General features: G+C 31.9%; 2 protein-coding genes across 6 annotated transcripts in view; both read right to left on the reverse strand.

Moving 5' to 3' along the window:
• Positions 1-733: 733 nt before the first annotated feature.
• On the reverse strand, positions 734-14488 carry LOC115881670 (facilitated trehalose transporter Tret1-like). 3 transcript variants are annotated; one of them, XM_030899246.1, is made up of 5 exons: positions 14395-14488; positions 10526-10631; positions 9048-9198; positions 2914-3171; positions 734-1747 (listed from the first exon to the last, which is right to left on the reverse strand). In XM_030899246.1, the coding sequence occupies exons 1-5, from the start codon at positions 14400-14402 to the stop codon at positions 795-797; spliced, it is 1476 nt and encodes a 491-aa protein (XP_030755106.1). In that variant the 5' UTR covers positions 14403-14488; the 3' UTR covers positions 734-794. The 3 variants fall into 3 exon arrangements, with proteins under 3 accessions (XP_030755106.1, XP_030755108.1, XP_030755107.1); XM_030899248.1 differs by lacking the exon at positions 10526-10631; XM_030899247.1 differs by lacking the exons at positions 10526-10631; positions 14395-14488 and adding an exon at positions 10055-10140.
• Positions 14489-18396: 3908 nt separating this feature from the next.
• LOC115881651 (fatty acyl-CoA reductase wat-like) overlaps positions 18397-20396 on the reverse strand; it is a 46949-nt gene continuing 44949 nt past the window's right edge. For all 3 annotated transcript variants that reach the window (XM_030899221.1, XM_030899222.1, XM_030899220.1), the window contains one exon: positions 18397-18706. In XM_030899221.1, coding sequence (XP_030755081.1) covers positions 18595-18706 — 112 coding nt within the window. In that variant the 3' untranslated portion in view covers positions 18397-18594. The remainder of the gene's footprint in view (positions 18707-20396) is intronic.

Genomic DNA, 20396 nt, shown 5'->3' on the forward strand with positions numbered 1-20396 from the left:
TACAATCATTTTGCCACCTTATCGTAAGTAATATGTCAGATTCTGAGCTCCATTGAAGCTTGTATTGTAATAACAAAAAATGATATCCACACCGCAGGCGCAAGTGAAATCCTGATACTCAAAAGCAAGTAAAGATGCCGAGCTGGTTGTAATTAAGCTGTGGATTCTTGCAACTCTAGATCCTATTTATATTTTTCTAAACTAACCAAAAAAGTGGCAAAACAATAAACAAAATATAAATAAACGTAACATAAAATAAATAAAAATTCTAAACAAACTAAAAATAAACACATTTATACAGAAAGTTTGAAGCTTTTTGGTTTTACCTCATAATAACTGTTTAACCGGTTTATAATAGATGTATTTGTTAGTACTCAAATGTTCTTGAGTAGTTGTATTTAAATATTTTAAACAATTTTTTTCTTATTTTTTCTTTGAGTTTTTTTTTGACGAGAGGATATCTAGCTCCCAAAACGTTAAGCATTTTTATCTATTAGGCAAGTTCATTTTATTAATAAAATACCATTGACAAAATTGGTCTCCGTTGGATCAACAAGTTTACAAAATAATAACTTTTAGTTTTGTATATTTTTGTAAAAGTATTTTCAAAGAAAAAGTTAAAAGTCAACCAAATCACACCAAACTCAAACTCAACCTAATCAAACCAAAGTCTCAACAAAAACAACTACACATTAATTGATAACTCTTTACACACTACAAAATTAATAACTCTTTAATCGTATATACAAAAAAAAATCACAATAAAAATAAATATAACTATGTCATCATCTTCATTATTTTACAGTACCTTTAAAGTACTCCTCTATCTCATTTAACGTTTTGCCTTTGGTTTCTGGCAAACAAAAGTAAATAAAAATCGTTCCAACTAGACCCATAATACCATACAATAGAAAAGTACCATCGGAACCAAACATGGCGAACATGTCTGGCATTGTTTTCACCACACTAAACACTGACAGATAAGCGATACAAGAAGCAATTCCACTTCCGGTACTGCGGTACTTCAATGGCAGAAGCTCGCCCAGTAAGTTCCATGGCAACGAAACAAACCCAGCCGTCACAAAGAAGATATACACTATCAACGACACCATAGGAATAATACTTAGAGGAGAAAAAGAAGTTTGATTGTGTAATGATCTTGTAAAGTAAATATAGCCAGAGAGAGTAAAAAGAGAAAGGATGGTACCAAGTCCTCCAGCAAGAATTAAAGGTCGTCTGCCAATTTTTCTGAGTAATATACAGGAGATTACAGAAGAAACCAAACGTATACAGTCAATTACAAAAGTAGCTAGGTACTCATTGACCCCTTCGATAGTTTGTTTCATTAAAGCCACAGAATAGAAATTAACAGCGTTTACTCCAGTCCACTGCGAAGTGATGAAAAACATCACCAAAATGCCCATAGGCTTCAAAAATTCTCTTTTAAGCATGTCTTTTAATCCAGTTTCTTCAATACTATTTTCAGTGTCCTTATGTTTAGCTAGCATTTCCTCTAGTTCATTAGTAGCTTCGTCTGAATTTCCTCGAAGCCATTTGAATGATTCCGTTGCTCTGGTTGTGAATCCTTTTTGTGCCAACCATGAGGGTGATTCAGGGGTAAATATCATCGAAAATAGGCTTAACAGTGGAAGAATGCTGGTGATGAGTGCAGTGATTTGCCAGGTAAGAAATGTGCCTAATAAGTGTGTTAAGAGAAGGCCAGCAGAAACACTTAAGGCAACACCACCTAAAAATGAAAAAGATATTATGGTTTATTGAGAAGTCATTAGTGTATACCAGGTGGTGCATTGGCAAAATTGTTTAGTAAAAAACTGCTGTAATCTACAAACACCGGTACGAAAAACGAGCCCCTTAAAATTTTCATGTATTTTAAAGTTTTATATACCGGGTGCGTCTCAAAAGTGGCTCATCCCTATAACTTTTTTTATTTTTTTAGATAAAATAACGAGATTTGGTATGTTAGTATATGACATAAATTAGGATTGATTGACGTATTCAATTGTTTTCGGTCACGTCCTGTTTCACCGGAAATGAGTACAACTTTTGATTTTTAAATGGCACTCTTGGTATTTTTTTTAATTTATTTGATAGAGAATAACAGTCTGAATATCATATGTCAACTTTAGACATTCTTGTTTAATAAAAAATCGTATTTTAAATTTCAATCTAGAGTGCCAGGACTATGTTAAAACCACTAATTTTTAATCCAGGAGTCTTGGAAAAATAGATTTGATCATCTAATGTTTTTAGTGTCTTGTTCTGGCCGGTTAAAAGATGTTCAAATCGTATTTTTAATCATATCTCAATTTTTTCAAATGGAACTAGGGTGCCCCATTAGCATATTTGGAAAAAACATTTTTTTACGAATAATTTGATACCGTACACTTGGTATTTCCAGTCAAATTTTCGTTATGAACCCCATGTTATAATTTTAAATAAACCATATGTGAAAATGTCAAACCTTGACATATGATATGTCATTCTATTCAGAGTGTTGTTTTCTATCGAATAAAGTAAAAAAAAATACCGAGGGTGCCATTTAAAAATAAAAGGTTTAGTCATTTCCGGTAAAACAGGACGTGACCGAAAACAATTGAATACGTCAATCAACCATAATTTATGTCATATACTAACAACCAAATTTCGTTTATTTATCTGAAAAAATAAAAAAGTTTTAGGGTTTTTTTTTGAGACGCACCCGGTATTGTGTTTTAGTGGACCGATTTTGACAATTTTTTAAGCAATTTGTAGCTAAATTATTTGACTTTTTAGTATCTTTCTCTAAATTAAAAATGAAAATTGCCATCTGTCAATTATGGTGTCCGTTTTTCGAGTATATAATAAGGTAATTTCGTTTATTTACATGTATAATTATTGTCCATAGGTAATTACCCAATAAAACTCCTCGATACTTTGGAGCGCTGGTTTCTCCTATATACACTCCAGTTGCAGGTGTTAAAATTCCAGAACATAACCCTGTTAGAAATCGCCCAACGAGAATCATTTCCAGATTGAATGCGAAATAAATGACCATCCATCCGGCAAAGTAAGGAAGGCACATTATTTGGTGCGTCATTTTTCTGCCATACTTTTGTATAAAGGCTCCCCCGATTAGTGTGCCTAGTGCCATAGGCAATACTGCCAATGAAGCTAAAAAATAACTTGTTATTGATTTTAAAAAATGATATTTTATCACGTACAACATTTTTTATTGCTTTGAATATATGTTTCCCTACACTTTCGGTATAAAATTATTATACCTTAAGCCTCATTCGGAACCTCGAAATTAGTGATTTCGATTATACTTTATACTTAAACATTTAGGATCATTCACAATTAGGGTTCGGAACCGGGAAATTCCGGTACCGAAAGCAAAGATAATTCAACTTATTCTTTGCCGAAAGTTCCGGGAATTTCCGGTTCATTTGAGACGTCAAAGAACCGGAACTCGAAATAAAAATTCCCGGTTCTTTCGGTACTTTCGGTACCGAATTTTTTTTACTCGTTAATAAAATGTAATTAAAAATTATTTTTGTTACATACGAAACAATGATGCGTTTTTTTTCACATTACTTTGCTAGTTCTTTATGTAATTAAATATTCTACCCATAGATTTGCGCATTTTCTACACATTAACATTAATCAATCTTGTTTAAAAAATATTATTATTTTATTTTATTTAATTTAACCAGATAATTTTGTTTTCCATCGTTATCTTAACAAACTGAACTGAAAATAAACTTGTGTAGCTTTTAGATAACAATCTGTTAAAAAAAGTATTATTAAAATGATTATTAAAATGATAAACAACAGCTGAAAAAAATATTTTGAAGAAAGACAGGCAGAAATTACGTTAATAAAACATTAAAATGTTAATTTTTATATATTATGTTTAAATCTTTAAAATGAAATTATAAAAAAATTAAATATTTTTATGAATGAGGCAAGAAAAAATTACGGCCAACATTTTTAGTTTTATTTTTAGACAGTATGTTTAAATCATTACAATCTAATTACATATTATAATTGAATTAAATATTTTTATTTAATATTAGTGTCAGCAAATATTTATTACTTTACTATCAGAATATAAACGAAAAAAAAAAATAAAAAAGTTGCACCCCCAGCCAGTATCGAACCACTGACCTACGCTTCATAGGCGAAAGCTCTACGCGCCGAGCTAATGGAGATTTGCTCGGTTTTTATTCAATACTAGAATTTAAACTGCTAAGTAAAAAAAATAGAGGATCTTCTTTGGATGCGCAGTAGTGAACGCAACGTGTATCAGCAGCCAGACGGCGTGCACGCTGTTCCAGAGATCACAATAAAAGATATATCAAAGAGCCAGACGTCTTAAAATACTTGTTTTCCCGACGTTGCAAGCTCTCGTACTATTACTTCTGAAGTTCTTTTGAAGTTCCTATAATGTTTATTAACAATTATTATTGAAGTTTAGATATGTTATTTTATTATTAAGTATAATGTTGCTCAATATAATTATATTTTATGTTATGTTTTTATAGGCAGTTACATTTTTAATTGAAATTGTAATTTTTTTCAAATTTAGTTATAAATTGGTTTATGTTTTTTGGTGTAAATTTTAAGTTTCCTATTTTTTTTTTCGTTTTTCCTTCACTTGTGTTCATTTGTGTTGATTAGGCTTCAGAACCGGAAAATCCCGGTCTCGCAAGTATGAATTTCCGGTTCTTTTGAGCCATCAAAGAACCGGGACTAGAAATAAAAATTCCCGGCTCTTTCGGTACTTTCGGTACGGAAATTTTTTATTACTGATTAAATTTTTTTTGTTACATGCGAAAGTTCATTGTTCTTTCTAGCGGTCGAAATAAAACGTGTTGCTCAATTTATTAGTACTAAATAAATAGTGTTGCTCAATTTATTAGTTATATTTTATGTTGTTTTTATAGGAATCTTTTTTTGACTGATTATTTAATAACACAAGTATACACGGTTTTGGACCTGAGCAAATAAAAGCAATTTCTAAAATAATTTTTGGAGGTGAATCCAAATCAGCAGTCCATTTTTTAAGATTGGTTCTAGTTTTCGAAATATTCAATAAATTCATTATTTTACTATTTTTGACCGTTAACGATCATTTATTGAATTAAACAATATAAATCCGAAATGAACAGAGGTTGAACTGAGTCTTTTATACTGCTTGAGAACTGTTTCACGGATTAGGATCCAACAGTAATCGCTCATCATGCCTTCGTCCCAAAATCCTTGGTATCGCCAAAGGTATCGCCTTTCGATTTTTGCTATATCTTGGTGTAGCCGCTCTCCTTGTACTGTATACTTAGTGTTCAATTTTTGTGGAGAAAAATTCGATGGCCACTACGACGGCGGTTTGGAATAGCGAAGAAATTTTAAGATTTATAGATTTGTACCAATGTACAAATATGTTATATGTTATAGATTTGTACATGAACAACATAAACTTCTTTTACGCCATTTTTTTTAATCACTTTCGTTTGGTGCACCTTTCTATAAAAATTGAAAGCACTGTACAAATCAATTGCCGCGGCTGCGGTGGTTCTCTCATTGGTCATTGGTCCAACTAGTTGGCCAAACGTGTACTGGGGCCGTTAGACAAATATACTTTACATACGACATTATTTGCTTTCCATAATGGCTTTTTAAGCAACTATTTAAAATAATTTTTAAGAAAATAACCACTTTAGTTTTGAGTGAATTTTACATTTTTAAAGTGGTCCTGTATAAAAAACATTATGCTTAAATTTTGATTACACAAGTATACACGGTTTTGGGCCTGAACAACTAAAAGCAATTTCTAAGATAATTTTTGGAGCTGAATCCAAATCAGCAGTCCATTTTTTAAGATTGGTTCTAGTTTTCGAAATATTCAATAAATTCATTATTTTACTATTTTTGATCGTTAACGGTCATTTATTGAATTAAACAATATAAATCCGAAATGAACAGAGGTTGAACTGAGTCTTTTATACTGCTTGGGATCTGTTTCACGGATTACGGTCCAACAGTAATCGCTCATCATGCCTTCGTCCCAAAATCCTTGGTATCGCCTTTCGATTTTCACTATATCTTGGTGTAGTCGCTCTCCTTGCTCGTCGCTCGTGTCGCCAAAGTTTTGTGGAAAAAAATCAAGATGTGAATGCAGAAAATGTATCTTGAAAGACATTGGAGCTCCAATCTTGTGGTAATTTTGCAACAAGTTATCGATTGCTTGCTTGTAATCCGGTGATTTATGATTACCGAGAAAGTTGTGAACAACACTTTGAAACGATGCCCATGCGTTATCATCAAGCGTTAACATTTTGTAAACGTTACGTCAGCCATTAGTTTTCGAATATCAGGTCCGACAAATATTCCTTCTTTGATTTTTGCGTATGACAGTTTTGGAAACAAGTTGGTTAAGTACTGGAAAGCCGGTCCTTCGCGATTGAGCGCTTTGACAAAGTTCTTAATAAGGCCAAGTTTAATGTGAAGAGGTGGCAGTAAAACGTCCAGTGGGTTTCCAAGTGGTACAGAGGACACATTTTGTTGTCCTGGCTCATAGTGGGTACGACTCGGCCACACCGAAAACTAGAGCTAATCTTGACAAACGGATTAAAGATCTAAGTTCAGGGCATCAAATAACGTTAAGAATCGTTCTCATCTGCTTGGGTCCAAAAGTTGACCCGAATTTGTAAACTTGTGCAATTATTTTCATTAAAAAACACATATTTCTATCGATTTTATTTTTGAAAACCATCCCTTGCTTGCTGATTGACGAAATGTGCCATCATTGAACAAAAAATTAGCCAGTACCCCGAAAGTACCGAAAAAACCGGGAAGTCCCAGTTCCTTACAGGCGTGTTACCGAAATTCGCGGTTACGTTAAACGGCTCCGGTTCCGGAATCACTATTCACAATGTCTTTAAAATACAATTAAAATAAATAGAAAATTCTAGCAACAGCCAGTCGCGGTAGGCAGGTCTATTCAGGAAGTATAATTTGTGGCAAAAGTTTGTTAATTTTTTCCACTAAATAAAATTTACTACCACTAATTTTAACATTTTGAATGCTTACATTGAAATTAGAGAAACTTGCTAATTCAAATCACTAATGTATTATATCCCATAGGAAATCCCATGTAAATTTTAATGGGGTCAATTATTGGCTTCCCTAATTATTTTAGAGAATAATTCTATTTAGGTTTATTGAAGAGCACCAAAACCCGCATTCAAAAGAATAACTTTAGATATTTTTGATTAGCTCGTTTACGAGTTATTGCCGATTTCTTTTTAAATATTTCTCCTTTCTTATGGTCCTGTATTTACTTATGAGCACCAGTCAAGGTAAAAGATAAATGTCAAATGAAGTTGTCATTTCAGAAATTTACCTATTTAGTACTTTATTATTATTGAAAACTCATTCCTACATCGGAAATCTTAAAGATGTATTTATAAATACAAATTAATATGAATTAAAGTAAAATAAAGTAATCAATTACAAGGTTCATTATAGTATTATTACAATATTCAATAACTTATTAATTTAGGTACTATTAAATTGTTAGAACTTTAGGATTTAAGAAGATGTTGAAATATTCGTCCATCGACTGCTAGACAATAACCCAGGTGATCATAAAATTCTCTTCATACATTCGCTAGTTGGTAAACTGAAATTCTATTGCATTCGGCAGAAATAGCATTTTTTAACTCGTCTAGATTTGGTTTGGTGGGTATTTTTTATCCTTGTATAATATCCTGTTTTTTAAATGGCCTCAGGGAAAGAAATCATTCGGCGAAATATCAGGAGACCTTGCTGGCCAATTTACTGTATGATTTAGGCCAATAACGTTTCCGTTAAAACTATTGTCTAAATATTCCCGAACAGCCAGGGTACTATGTGCCGGGCAGCCATCCATTTGGTACCAAACTTCCTGATTTTCCCTAGCGGCATCATGTAAAGCAGGTAAAATATGATTTTCGAGTAGTTCCAAATAATATTCTGCATTTAAATTTCGCGTAAGAAATAATGGCCCGATAATATTGTGTCCGAATATCCCTGCCCAAACATTTACTTTCTGTGGATATTGCGTCCTTGTTTCGACAAATCTGTGTTGGTTTTCTTTGTTCCAATATCGATAATTTTGAACATTGGGTTCATTATTTAAGGTAAACGTGCATTCGTCAGTGAAACATATGTTTTTTAAAAATTCCCTATCCGTGTTTGCTCTTTCCATCATATCAAAACAAGTCGGTATCATTTCTTGCATTTTCTCTTTGTTCCTGCCCTGTTTCACATCTGTAGTTATTTATTAGGGTACCTTTGGTCTCAAATCTCTGGATATTCCTTGCGATTGTAGACTTTCCAGGTATCAATAAATTCGGATACAGAGCAGCAAACATGTCCGACACCTTTTGATAACTATTTTCTTGATAATACCATTTAATCATCAATACTTTTTTCTTCGGTAGTGTAATTCATGGCTAATATTTTCGATGTAGGTATGAGTTTTTAATAATAATAATAATAATAAAGCATATAATAAAGCACTAAATAGATAAATTTCTGAAATGACAACTTCATTTGACAGTTATCTTTCACCTTGACTGGTGCTCATAAGTAAATACGGGGCCATAAGAAAGCAGAAATATTTAAAAAGAAATCGGCGATAACTCGTAAACGGGCTAATCAAAAATATCTAAAGTTATTCTTTTGAATGTGGGTTTTAGTGCTCTTCAATAAACCTAAATAGAATTATTCTCTAAAATAATTAGGGAAGCCAATAAATGACCCCATTAAAATTTACATGGGATTTCCTATGTCCCGCTCGACGATGCAACACCCGGTAGAAGGTATGCTGATGGTCAGCAGATGATTACAGGAGATTATTATTCATAGTTTTAGTAAATATAATGTGTGCACAGAATTTAATACAAATTGTTTTGATGTACTGAGGTAGACTTGTATAATTTTCTGCTTTAACAACAAAAGTTCCAATCAAAATTGCATTAATCAAAAGTTTTCAAAATTCTTACCTACCCAAGATGCTTCTTCTCTATTAATACGTATACTGTTGGTAGTGTTACTAGAGTTAGCTGACTGTAACTGAGGCAGTAATACTGCTGAATATCCAAACGTCATTCCTACTACGATTGTAAGTAATAAAGGTCCCAAAGCAGCCAAAATCTATATAGTAAATATTATAGCATCAATAATTTAAATTAAAAAAAAATATTAATTATAACCTGATTATTTATATAGAGTGTTTGGTTGTAAAAAAAAATATGTGTCTTCTCTCGTGGAGAGATTTTTCATGTAAAAACAAGTTTTTTATATCAACATATATGTCCGATTTTGCTTTGTTTCGTAGCTACAGGGGGTTAAAGTTTCCATTTTTTTTTATTTAATATAATTTTCTTCCAAGTACATTTATCGATTCGAATAAAATTTTGGGCGTGTTAAAAAGTGTTGACAGATTCACCACACATGTTTTTTATAGAAAAATATTAAGTTATATTTTTTATAGAAAAATATAACGTTCCTAGTTATAGACCTAGACACTTTTTTAGCACTTATAGTAACTTTTATCCTCAAAATTTCATTCAAAGCCTTATAATAAATCGATATAAAATGACGATTTTAAACCCCTGTAGCTAAGAAACAAGTAACAAAGCAGAATCGGATCTACGCTACGTTGGTATGAAAAATAAATTATGAGGAATCTCCCTACGAGAGATGAAACATATTTTTTGAAACACCTTGTATACAGGACGAGTAATAAGTACTAATAATTTTAGATTATTTCGACACCATAAACACGTCTGTTTGGTTTGGTTTCTTCGTTAGGAAAATGTTGAAAATGTTGTGTTTTTGAAATATTTTATTGAGTCTCTAGTTAAAAAATATAAAATCTTGATAATGTAGCAACAATGTTGGTAAAAAAATGGAAATGTTCTATGTTGCTGCAACATAGATATAAAATTAAAAAATTCAGTGACTCTTAAAATTTAAGAAAAAATCTCAACAATTTAAAATATCTTACCTCGTACAGTTTAGGAGACATTTTTAAATAATCTAACAAAAATAATGCAGCCTGTCTAATAAATTTTGTTAGACTACCGGCTTTTGTTAAATTTTAACCATGAAATGATTTACTTATTAATTTATAAAATTAAATGAAAATAATATAATGGATCTCCTTTGAAATAAAAGATCTAGAGATAGCACTATTTTTTTTCTAAACAGTAGGTAACATAATTCTTCAATTGAATGTTAAAATGATTTAAATTAGGTAATACTTCACAAATACCTCTAATATAGTGATTATAGATGGCATTTAATTAAGTTAATATATGTACATATAATTCTTTATTCATAAATAGTTTTCTCTAACTCTATAAACTCATTATTATTTAAATTATTTTTTATTTTTTTTTAAAGAGCTTGGTTTTAATGATAAAAACTATTGGTTTTAGGATTATAGTTTATTATATGCAAATATTTTACCACTTACTTGTTTAGGAAATGGAGATAGTATATCTTTAACAATTGTGTCATCTTGATTTTGATCTTTATTCTTCTGTCTCCACCAGTCCCGAATATATTTAATTATATCAAATCTAGGAAAAAAATAGTTCTGTTAATAGTTTCTTGCATTAGAAATTTTCAATAATGAAACTTAATAGGTAAGTAACTATGTCAAGTAATTTAACAAAAATTAGTTGGCAAATTTGACTGGGTTAGTGAAAGTTTGGGCTAGGAAGTGAAATTTCGAGATGCAAATTCAGGAATTAATTATCTAGTTTTAAAAATATGTGTTTTACTATTGAATATAATCATAAAAGCAGCAATCTTAAACAGATACTATTAAATAAGATTACATAATAATAATTGACTATTCTTAAGTAGAAAATTTTATATGACTAGTGTAGAAAAATTAAAAGATGTCTTCTTATTATTATGTGTGAACAAAGGGGCTGGGTTAAAAATCTACAAAGACATATTTTTCTTTGAACTCAATTTTGACTAATCAATATTACCTAATGTTTAAAAGGTTATACATTATACAGGGTGGTCCGAACTGTATTCCGGAAACTTCGGCAGCATATTCTGCAGATCAAAATAAGTAAAAAAGTTCGTATAAATGTGTGTCCTAAAATGCTTAGTTTCGGATAGACGGGGTGTAGAAATTTCATTTTTATTTCGATTTTTTCTAAATAATTTCTGCAGTAATGTCAATATGTCGATGAAAATTGGTGTCTAGGAGTTTTTTGACATGAGAAATTTGATTTTGATGTCAATATGACTCCTACTAGTAGAGTGCGCCACCTACATATTCTTTAACTGGTTTGAAGAGCAATAACTTTTCGCCCGTACCTGTATAAAACTACTGAGCAAAAAAATATACATTTTTCTACGTAACAGTTTTTTACGTAAAAAATGTCTCTTAATAAAAATCGCTACGAGTATTGGTTTTCGAGATATTTGGAATCGAAATTATCAATACCTGTCATAATTGACATATATTAAACATGTTGATTAAATAGTTATTAGACTGAGATCATAAATTTGAAAGTTTTTGTGCTAAAAGTTCAACAAAAACTGTTTTATCATCATTTTTTTGAAGAAAAATTTATGATTAATTTAAAAAATAAAAATTTCCCCAATTTATTATTTCAGCGAAATAACTATATATTTACTCAACGTGTTCGTTTTTCGTCAGTAATGACATGTATTGACTATTTCCATTCTAAATATCTTGCAAACGGTTGCTCGTAGCGATTTTTACAAAGAGATATTTTTTGCGTAAAAAGTCGCAGAGATGTATATTTTTACCCTCTGTAGTTTTATACAGGTACGGACAAAAAGTTATTACGCTTCAAAACAGTTCAAACATATGTAGATGGCGCCCTCTACCAGTAGGAGTCATATTGACATCAAAATCAAATTTCTTATGTCAAAAAACTCCTGGACACCAATTTTCATCCAAATATTGACGTTACTTCAGAAATTATTTGGAAAAAATCGAAATAAAAATGAAACTTCTACACCCTGTATCTCCGAAACTAAGCATTTTAGGACACACATTTATACGACCTTTTTTACTTGTTTTTATGTGCAGAATATGCTGCCGAAGTTTCCGAAATACAATTTGGACCACCCTGTATACTGGGTGTGCCTGGTTCAACTTGCATTAGGTTAAGTTTCTGAAGTCCGTTCAATAAAAGACTTAAAATGACAGACAACCACTGTCTTGTGACAACCTTCTCTCGTAGGATAAACTATAGAAAACTACAATATCTAGATATAAATATTTTTAAGTTACAATTTTTGTACCTACATCTATTGATCAATAACTTGTAGTATTTAGACTACAAGCTATTTCCCACTCCAATTTTTTTAAGTAAATTTTAAGTATAGACTGTTTGACATCAAAATTAATAATAGTGTATAAAAAATTTAAATGTAAATAAATTAAGTTACCCTTATCTATTTTAAATAATATATGAAGTACCACAGTACCACAGGTTTCGACAGACAACATCCAAAAACTACAGAAAATATAATTTACTCATTAATTAAAAAGAGAAACACCAACTGTCACTGCCACATTCTATAGTCGAACGGACTAAAAACTATAGTCTGTTCATCGAGAAGATACCTGATAGTGACACTTGCTATTTTTATTCACAGATAAATTGCATTTTCTGACATCTCTTGAACGTCGTCTGTCGAAATTTTCTCTGATTTCTTGAGTAGACTTTACAATTATTGCTAACTTTCAGTTTTTGCGAAAGTATAGTAATATTAAAAATATTTTAATTTGTTAATCATTGTCAGTCATGTTAAAAAATCTCAGATTTAGAGATAGTTTTCATTTAATCTCAACTAGAGACACTTTGTAATAAGATATCAAGGAAAAAAGAGATAACAATAGTAAAATTACTTATATAAACTAAATTTTAATTTTATCAGTTTTCTTTTTAAAGATATTTGTGAAACAATATTAAATATTTTCATTTAACCATTTGAAACGTTTAAAATATTATGCCATCAAATAAAGCAAAGAAAACGCGATAAAAAGAATAAATAAAAGAAAAGTAGCAGCAGCTTTTACTTTTAATGTTTATATTGTCACGGAATATTAGGTCAAGATTACTGTTCTTGCAACAAGTACTTAGAGCAATAAAATTGTGTAGTTGTTTAAAAGCAACATAATCATGCACTTAGAAAGTACGTGCATCAATGAAAATTTTCATTTTCTTTTTCAAATGCTCTATTTTTGTAAATACTTTTTAAATTATTATTTTTTTTATATCTAGTAACATTTAGAAACCTACATTTTTTAAATTAATTTTATCATAAATGGACATAAATACTAGTCAAAATATAAAATTTACAATCTTAGACCATGCCTATCAATCACATTATTATTAATTTATAATAAAACATAGTTTTTGATAAATTGATTTGTTTCTGAAAACTTTTTTTGTCTTAATTTAACATATGACATATTTTTATGTCAATTTTTAATAAACGCACATACGGTTCGGCTCAACAGAAATTGGCATCGATCATTATTTTAAAGGCTAGTATAACGCAGTTTTTTTTTCAATTGAATATTTTATATAGTAAAAATAGCAAACAATAAGTAAAAAAAATGAATATAAAAACAACGAACCGAAACGTTTTGTAATAAATATACAGGGTGAGTTTTAAATACGTGCAAATATTTTCATTTAGGTGGTAGATATCGATAAAAGAAATATATTTCCCCTGTGTAGTTGTTCAAATAAGTCTAAAATAGCCGAGTTATCCCACTTTGAAAATTTTAAGAATATATTTTTTTTCTTTATTTTGATTTGATCCTACTGTTTTTTTTTCTATTTTTTCGTTCTGTTAATTTTAATTTACCATCTTTATTGCCACATTATAAATAGATACCGTATAATCAAAATAAGTCAAAGACGGCTAGGAAGTAACAATCGATAATAATTTTGGCGAGCTCAATATCTAGACGCCATTTATTAAAAATTTAATAAACTACACTGTTTAAAATTATTTTTACTCAATAATAAAGAAGAGTACGGACAAAGCAAATGACGTCTAGGGCTTGACCTCGTCAAAATCATTATCGATTGCCATTTTTCAGTCGTCTTTATTGGTGTTTTTTTCGATCGTATGTTATTATATTTCTTAACTGAAAATTTAAAACTTTAATGAAATAAAAACAAAATTTTCAACATTTTACAACACTTGAAAAATGACTGGCCTTATTTATGACTCACCCTGTATAAATAAATCAGATATGTCCGATGATAATTAAAACAATTAAAGTTATATAAAAGAAATAGCGTTGAAATCTGAATTAATTGTACTTACCGTATCATTTCTTACTATTTTGCATAAAAACGATTACTTTCATTTTTCGTTACCAACCAAACCAAACCTTTCAGTTTTACAGGCCTGACTGAAGAATTTCTGTTCTTTTTCCATTTAGAGAGCATTGGTCAACGGTGAAGGTAAAGAGAAGGAAGGCGCTTAAATAGGGGGGCCGGTTACATAAAAAGATCATTCATAAACTTTAATAAAACACTCTTAAAAAAATATTTTAATTTAAAATACTAAAGTTAAAGTTTATACTGTCACAAAATATATTAATAGTACCAATTAAAATAGAAAATCCAGACCAATCCAATTTTTTTTTCTACATTCACAATGAAGAAAAAAATTAATTTAAATTTTATACTTTATTTAAATATATTGCCACTACCATTCCCAGACTCAATCTCTAGATGCGTCACTGTCTGGAATTAAATATCAAATAAAACACCAAAAACGTTGTTTTCTCAAAATGATAATTTTGGACTCACGTGCAGCGTGTAGCTAAGGGCAGGATTCGGAAAGCTACATGTTACTTTAAAAACTACATAAACTACATTACATGTAGTTAATGTAGTTTATGTAGAGGGTGTAGTTTATGTAACTTATGTATGTAACTTTCAAATATCAAATGTTTGAGGTGAGGTTATAATAAGTGGAAGCTTTAGAAAACACAATATATTTAAGAAAACAGAAGAAATATGGATTTAAATATAATATTCACACATCATATTATTTAGACCCCTCATACAAAGCAAAATTATTCATAATATCAATACATAGTTTATTAACGTAGTTTTCATGTAGTTAATGAACGGGAAAAGACGTAGTTTTTGAAGAAAAACTACACGTAGTTAATCAGGTAAATTACGTCTTAATTAACTACTTCCGAACCCTGGCTAAGGGGCTCGTATCATATAATATTGAATATAAAATGACAGCGACCTTCATTTCCAAGCCAATTCTTAGGGGTATTAAAATATTGTTTGGGCTTAGCTTGATTTTCATGCATCCGATCCGTTGTCCGACGATACGTTGATACGATATAAATTTTATTGGTTGAATTTAAAAATTTCGATTGGTTAGAAAATTGCGCAGTTTTTAAATTTATTGTATTTTCATGCCTCCGTTCATCGGATATACGATTTGCTTGTGATTGGTGTCATTTTATATTTTCACTTCCATAACGATTTCGCTGTTTTACTTATAGTCTAAAAGCTAGCAATGTTTTCGAGAGAGAATTTTAGGAAAGCTGGATAATATATCTTTTGATTGCTTTCCTGAACTCCTGAATACAGTGCGGACCGGCTGGCTGCTGGTAGACATTACTTTTATTACTGCGCATCATGCTCTATTCAATATCTGTTCACACTGCGCATCACAAATTCGCCCTGTATTACCAACCTATGTGTAGCGGATTTAGTTTCATAAAAAAATAGCAAAGTAATGTGAATATCGCATCATTGTATTTCTACTCATAAATCCGATAAAACACACGAAAATGGAGTACCCTGTAGAGATATGATGCGCATTAGTAAAGATGGCCCGCACTTTGGTCAGTAGAGCATAGCAAAGAATAACCTTTCTTAAAAGTCTCGTTATCCCGACGGTGCTAGCTCTTGTATACCATTATATTTTTAGTAAGGAACTAAGGTTAGATTAAATTTGTTAAAAAAGTGTCAAAACATCCATTATCGTACGATCTTTCTCCGTTGACGGGCTGGATAAAAATTTACGGATGAAAAGTAAAGTCAAGATTTCAAGTTAACGTCTCCTTTTTGCTACCAGGGTTAATCTGGACGGGGCTTACTTTGTTTACGCGAAATCCGAACCGCGGTCCTCGGCCATATCATGGTCAATGGCCTACTGACTTGGCAAGTGTCTAAATCGATTCTTACTCACGAGATATCCGATCTCATCCGGCCTCGAATCGGCGTGAATGAGCAGTGTGTGTAAATAGATTTTACACTTTTGCCTTGGACAACAGCACGATACAGAGTTTCGAACCGGTCACCCGTCCATCCACTAGTATCGCCTTACGTCGCTTAACTTCGGTGTTCTAATGGGAACTGGTGTTTCGACGTAGCTGGGTCGTTGCCTCGGATAAAAAGTGGCGCGGAAACGCTAAGGCCGGGTCCACATATGTAGCAAATTGCTGTATCATATCTCCGTCGCGTTGCCCCAACATGTACGATGATCGCTAGTTTGGACGCAGAATTAACGCGATCATATGGTACACCTTTGTGATACCGTATCTGATCGATGCCAATCCGAATTTTTGCGCGTATCTTAACACTGCGTATCGGATACACGTATCACGATCTGTCATTTGGACGTGTTTTGATACAGTAGAACGATACAATTGACTTGATACGCCGTGACCCGTCTTGAGCCGGGTCCACATATGTAGCACTCTATTGTATCAGGATCATGTATCACGTATCAAGTGCTTGTATCGTAAGTATGGACGTTTATTTGGGCTGTGTCGACTGAATATGCATATCGTGCCAAAGTAGGCGTCCATACTTATAAAATTCATACGTACCAGCGTACAAGCGTGCGTATCATTGTATATGTACGGTACAACAAATCACCTTGTATCGTCGTATCATGTTTATCAATTCTTGTCAGCGAACCCTCAATGTCCCTTTGATGATCGGAGAAAAACCGCCTCAAGACGGGTCACGGCGTATCAAGTCAATTGTATCGTTATACTGTATCAAAACACGTCCAAATGACAGATCGTGATACGTGCATCCGATACGCAGTGTTAAGATACGCGCCAAAATTCGGATTGGCATGTATCAGATACGGTATCACAAAGGTGTACCATATGATCGCGTTAATTCGGCGTCCAAACTAGCGATCATGACAACAAGATGTTGGTGCAACGCGACGGAGATATGATACACGAAGATGCTACATATGTGGACCCGGCTTTGGGGCGGTTTTTCTCCGATCATCAAAGGGGCATCGAGGGTTCCGTCCTGATAATATAAATGAGAATTGATGAACATGATATGACGATACAAGGTGATTTGTTGTACCGTCCACATACACTGATACGCACGCTTGTAAGCTGATACGTATGAATTTTATAAGTATGGACGCTTACTTTGGCACGATATGCATATTCAGTCGACACAGCCCAAATAAACGTCCATACTTACGACCCATACTCTTGATACGTGATACATGATCCTGATACAATAGAGTGCTACATATGTGGACCCGGCTTAAGACCAATCAGAGCGTCGTCGCGGTCGGTCGGACGGATAACGGACGCATGAGAGTCAAGCTTCAATGGACGGGTGACCGGTTCGAAACTCTGTATCGTGCTGAGTGTAAATTCTATTGACACACACTGCTCATTCACGCCGGTTCGAGGTCGGATGAGATCGGATATCTCGTGAGTGAAAGTCGATTTAGACATTCGAATAAGTTAAAACCGCGGTTGGGATTCCGCGTAAACAAAGTAGGCCCCGTCCAGATTAGCCCTGGCAGCAAAAAGGAGACGTTAACTTGAAATTTTTTTTTAATCAACTTTATGCAGTTTTTTCGATTATATTGTGTTTTATATCTTTGAGAAAATTAAAGACATTGCTCTACAAAACTTCAATAATTAGCCTATTCTAATTTAGATATTTTGCAGTATATATGCCCCAATAAGAGAACAACAGTTTTGGCAATTTTCAGAAGCAGTTTTTAAACAGTACTACGAATTTTAACTGAACATTACCAACCATAGAGAAAGATAATAAAATGTATTATTACTTTCTCTATGTTACCAACTCAACATCAAAAACTGTAGTTACTCGACTGCCAGGTACAGCCGTCAATCAGAGCGGTGGTTAATTTATGGGTCACATTGCTACCTTTTTTCTTAATTAGGCTTGCTGATGGCTTACAAGTACCCAGGAGGAGAAGAGACAAGAAAATTACCAGTACAGAAATGTATATTTTGTATTTACTACAAGAGTTTATTGAAACAAAAAGTATTAATTTTATTAATTTTTATATTACCATATACTTTTAATCCTACAATATTTGGACAGTCTATCGAATTTAATAAGAATAATCGACTCTATTAAGTAAAAATGTATTTACAATCACTATTTACAAGCTCTAATACTAATATGTTAAATCACTTATTTGTAATAGAAATTAAGTTTATCTTTTAGGCAAAAGTAGGTTTTATTCTTATTTAAATAATTTTAATAAATTTCTTAATAAGGAGAATACGAATGAGGATCCAAAATTTGCCACTAATACGATGAGGAATGCCTTCAAGGCTCTGTGCATAAATTCGTATCTGAAAAAGAAATACAGAGTTTTTAACAAACAGGACAAAATATATTCTTATGTCAAAATTAAAAAAAAAATAAAACAAAACGATATACAGGGTGGTCCGAATGTATTCCGGAAACTTCGGCAGTATATTCTGCAGACAAAAATAAGTAAAAAAGTTCGTATAAATGTATATCCTAAAATGCTTAGTTTCGGAGATACAGGGTGTAGAAGTTTTATTTTTATTTAATTTTTTTTCCAAATAATTTCTTTAGTTCCGTCAATAGTTGGATGAAAATTGGTGTCTGGGATTTTTTTACATGAGAAATTTGATTTCGATGTCAACATGACTCCTACTTGTAGGGGACGCCACCTACATGTGTTTTAACTGTTTTGAAGAGTAATAACTTTTCGTCCGTACCGGTATAAAACTACCGAGTGAAAAAATATATATTTCCGTGACTTTTTACGTAAAAAATGTCTCTTGGTAAAAATTGCTACGAGCAACCGTTCTCAAGATATTTGGAATGGAAATGGTCAATACATTTCATTATTGACAAAAAATAAACACACGTTGAGTAGATAGTTATTTGACTGAAATAATCAATTTGGGAATTTTTTTTTTAATTAATCATAAATTTTTCTGCGAAAAAATGATGATAAAATAGTTTCTGTTGAACTTTTGGCACAAAAATGTTTCAAATTTATGATTTCAGTCTAATAACTATTTAGTCAACAAGTAATTTATGTCGATGATGACAAGTACTGATAATTTCGATTCCAAATCTTGAGAACCATTACTCGTACCTTTTTTGCGTAAAAGTCGTCGTAGATGTATATTTTTTCCTTTTTTATACAGGCACGGACGAAAAGTTATTAGTCCTCAAACCAGTAAAAATATGTAGGTGGCGCCCCCTACAAATAGGAGTCATATTGACATCAGAATCAAATTTGTCATGTTAAAAAACTACCAAATACCAATTTTCATCCAAATATTGACGTTACTTAATAAATTATTTGGAAAAAATCGAAATAAAAATGAAACTTCTACACCCTGTATCTGCGAAACTAAGCATTTTAGAACATACGAACTTTTTTACTAATTTTTATCTGCAGAATATGCTGCCGAAGTTTCCGGAATACAGTTCGGACCACCCTGTATATACAGGGTGTCCCACTTAACATGGATACAAGCCAATATCTTGGTTGTTTGTTGAGCGATCTTTTTCATTTTTGGCAGGAAGCGGTATGGCTATAAGATGTACATTTTGCCCAGGGTAAGAAATGCGATACCTCATAGACGTACGTTTTAATGGGGTTTGATATTTTTCGAGTCAAGAGTAAACTACCCTTATTGATAATAAACCTGTTGTTTATCCAGTGGCGTCGTAAGTACTTAAAAAAATAATAATAAAAATAAAAATGTCTTATTTTAATGACGCACCCTGCATCAATATTTATCAAAATTAGAACTTAAGTATCTTAGGTAAGGAGGATTCAATATAATTTATCAGATTTGAAATAAATACTGTCTTAAGGGTAGTTTACTCTTGACTCGAAAAATATCGAACCCCATTAAACGTACGTCTATGAGGTATCGCATTTCTTACACTCGGCAAAATGTACGTCTTATAGCCATACAGCCTCCTGCCAAAAATGAAAAAGATCGCTCAACAAACAACCAAGATATTGGCTTGTATCCGTCTTAAGTGGGA

The sequence above is a fragment of the Sitophilus oryzae genome, unplaced genomic scaffold, assembly GCF_002938485.1.
Source record: "Sitophilus oryzae breed Bouriz unplaced genomic scaffold, Soryzae_2.0 scaffold_172_pilon_pilon, whole genome shotgun sequence".
Classification (NCBI taxonomy): domain Eukaryota; kingdom Metazoa; phylum Arthropoda; class Insecta; order Coleoptera; family Curculionidae; genus Sitophilus; species Sitophilus oryzae.

What these genes read in the sequence shown, in the direction of transcription:
- LOC115881670 (XM_030899246.1), bottom strand. An exon ending in AGAAGAAGCATCTTGGGTAG is followed by an intron (nt 3,172 to 9,047) that starts GTAAGAATTTTG and finishes GTTATTTTTTAG; the next exon opens with CTTCATTGGCAGTATTGCCT. An exon ending in GTATCGAGGAGTTTTATTGG is followed by an intron (nt 1,748 to 2,913) that starts GTAATTACCTAT and finishes TTTCATTTTTAG; the next exon opens with GTGGTGTTGCCTTAAGTGTT.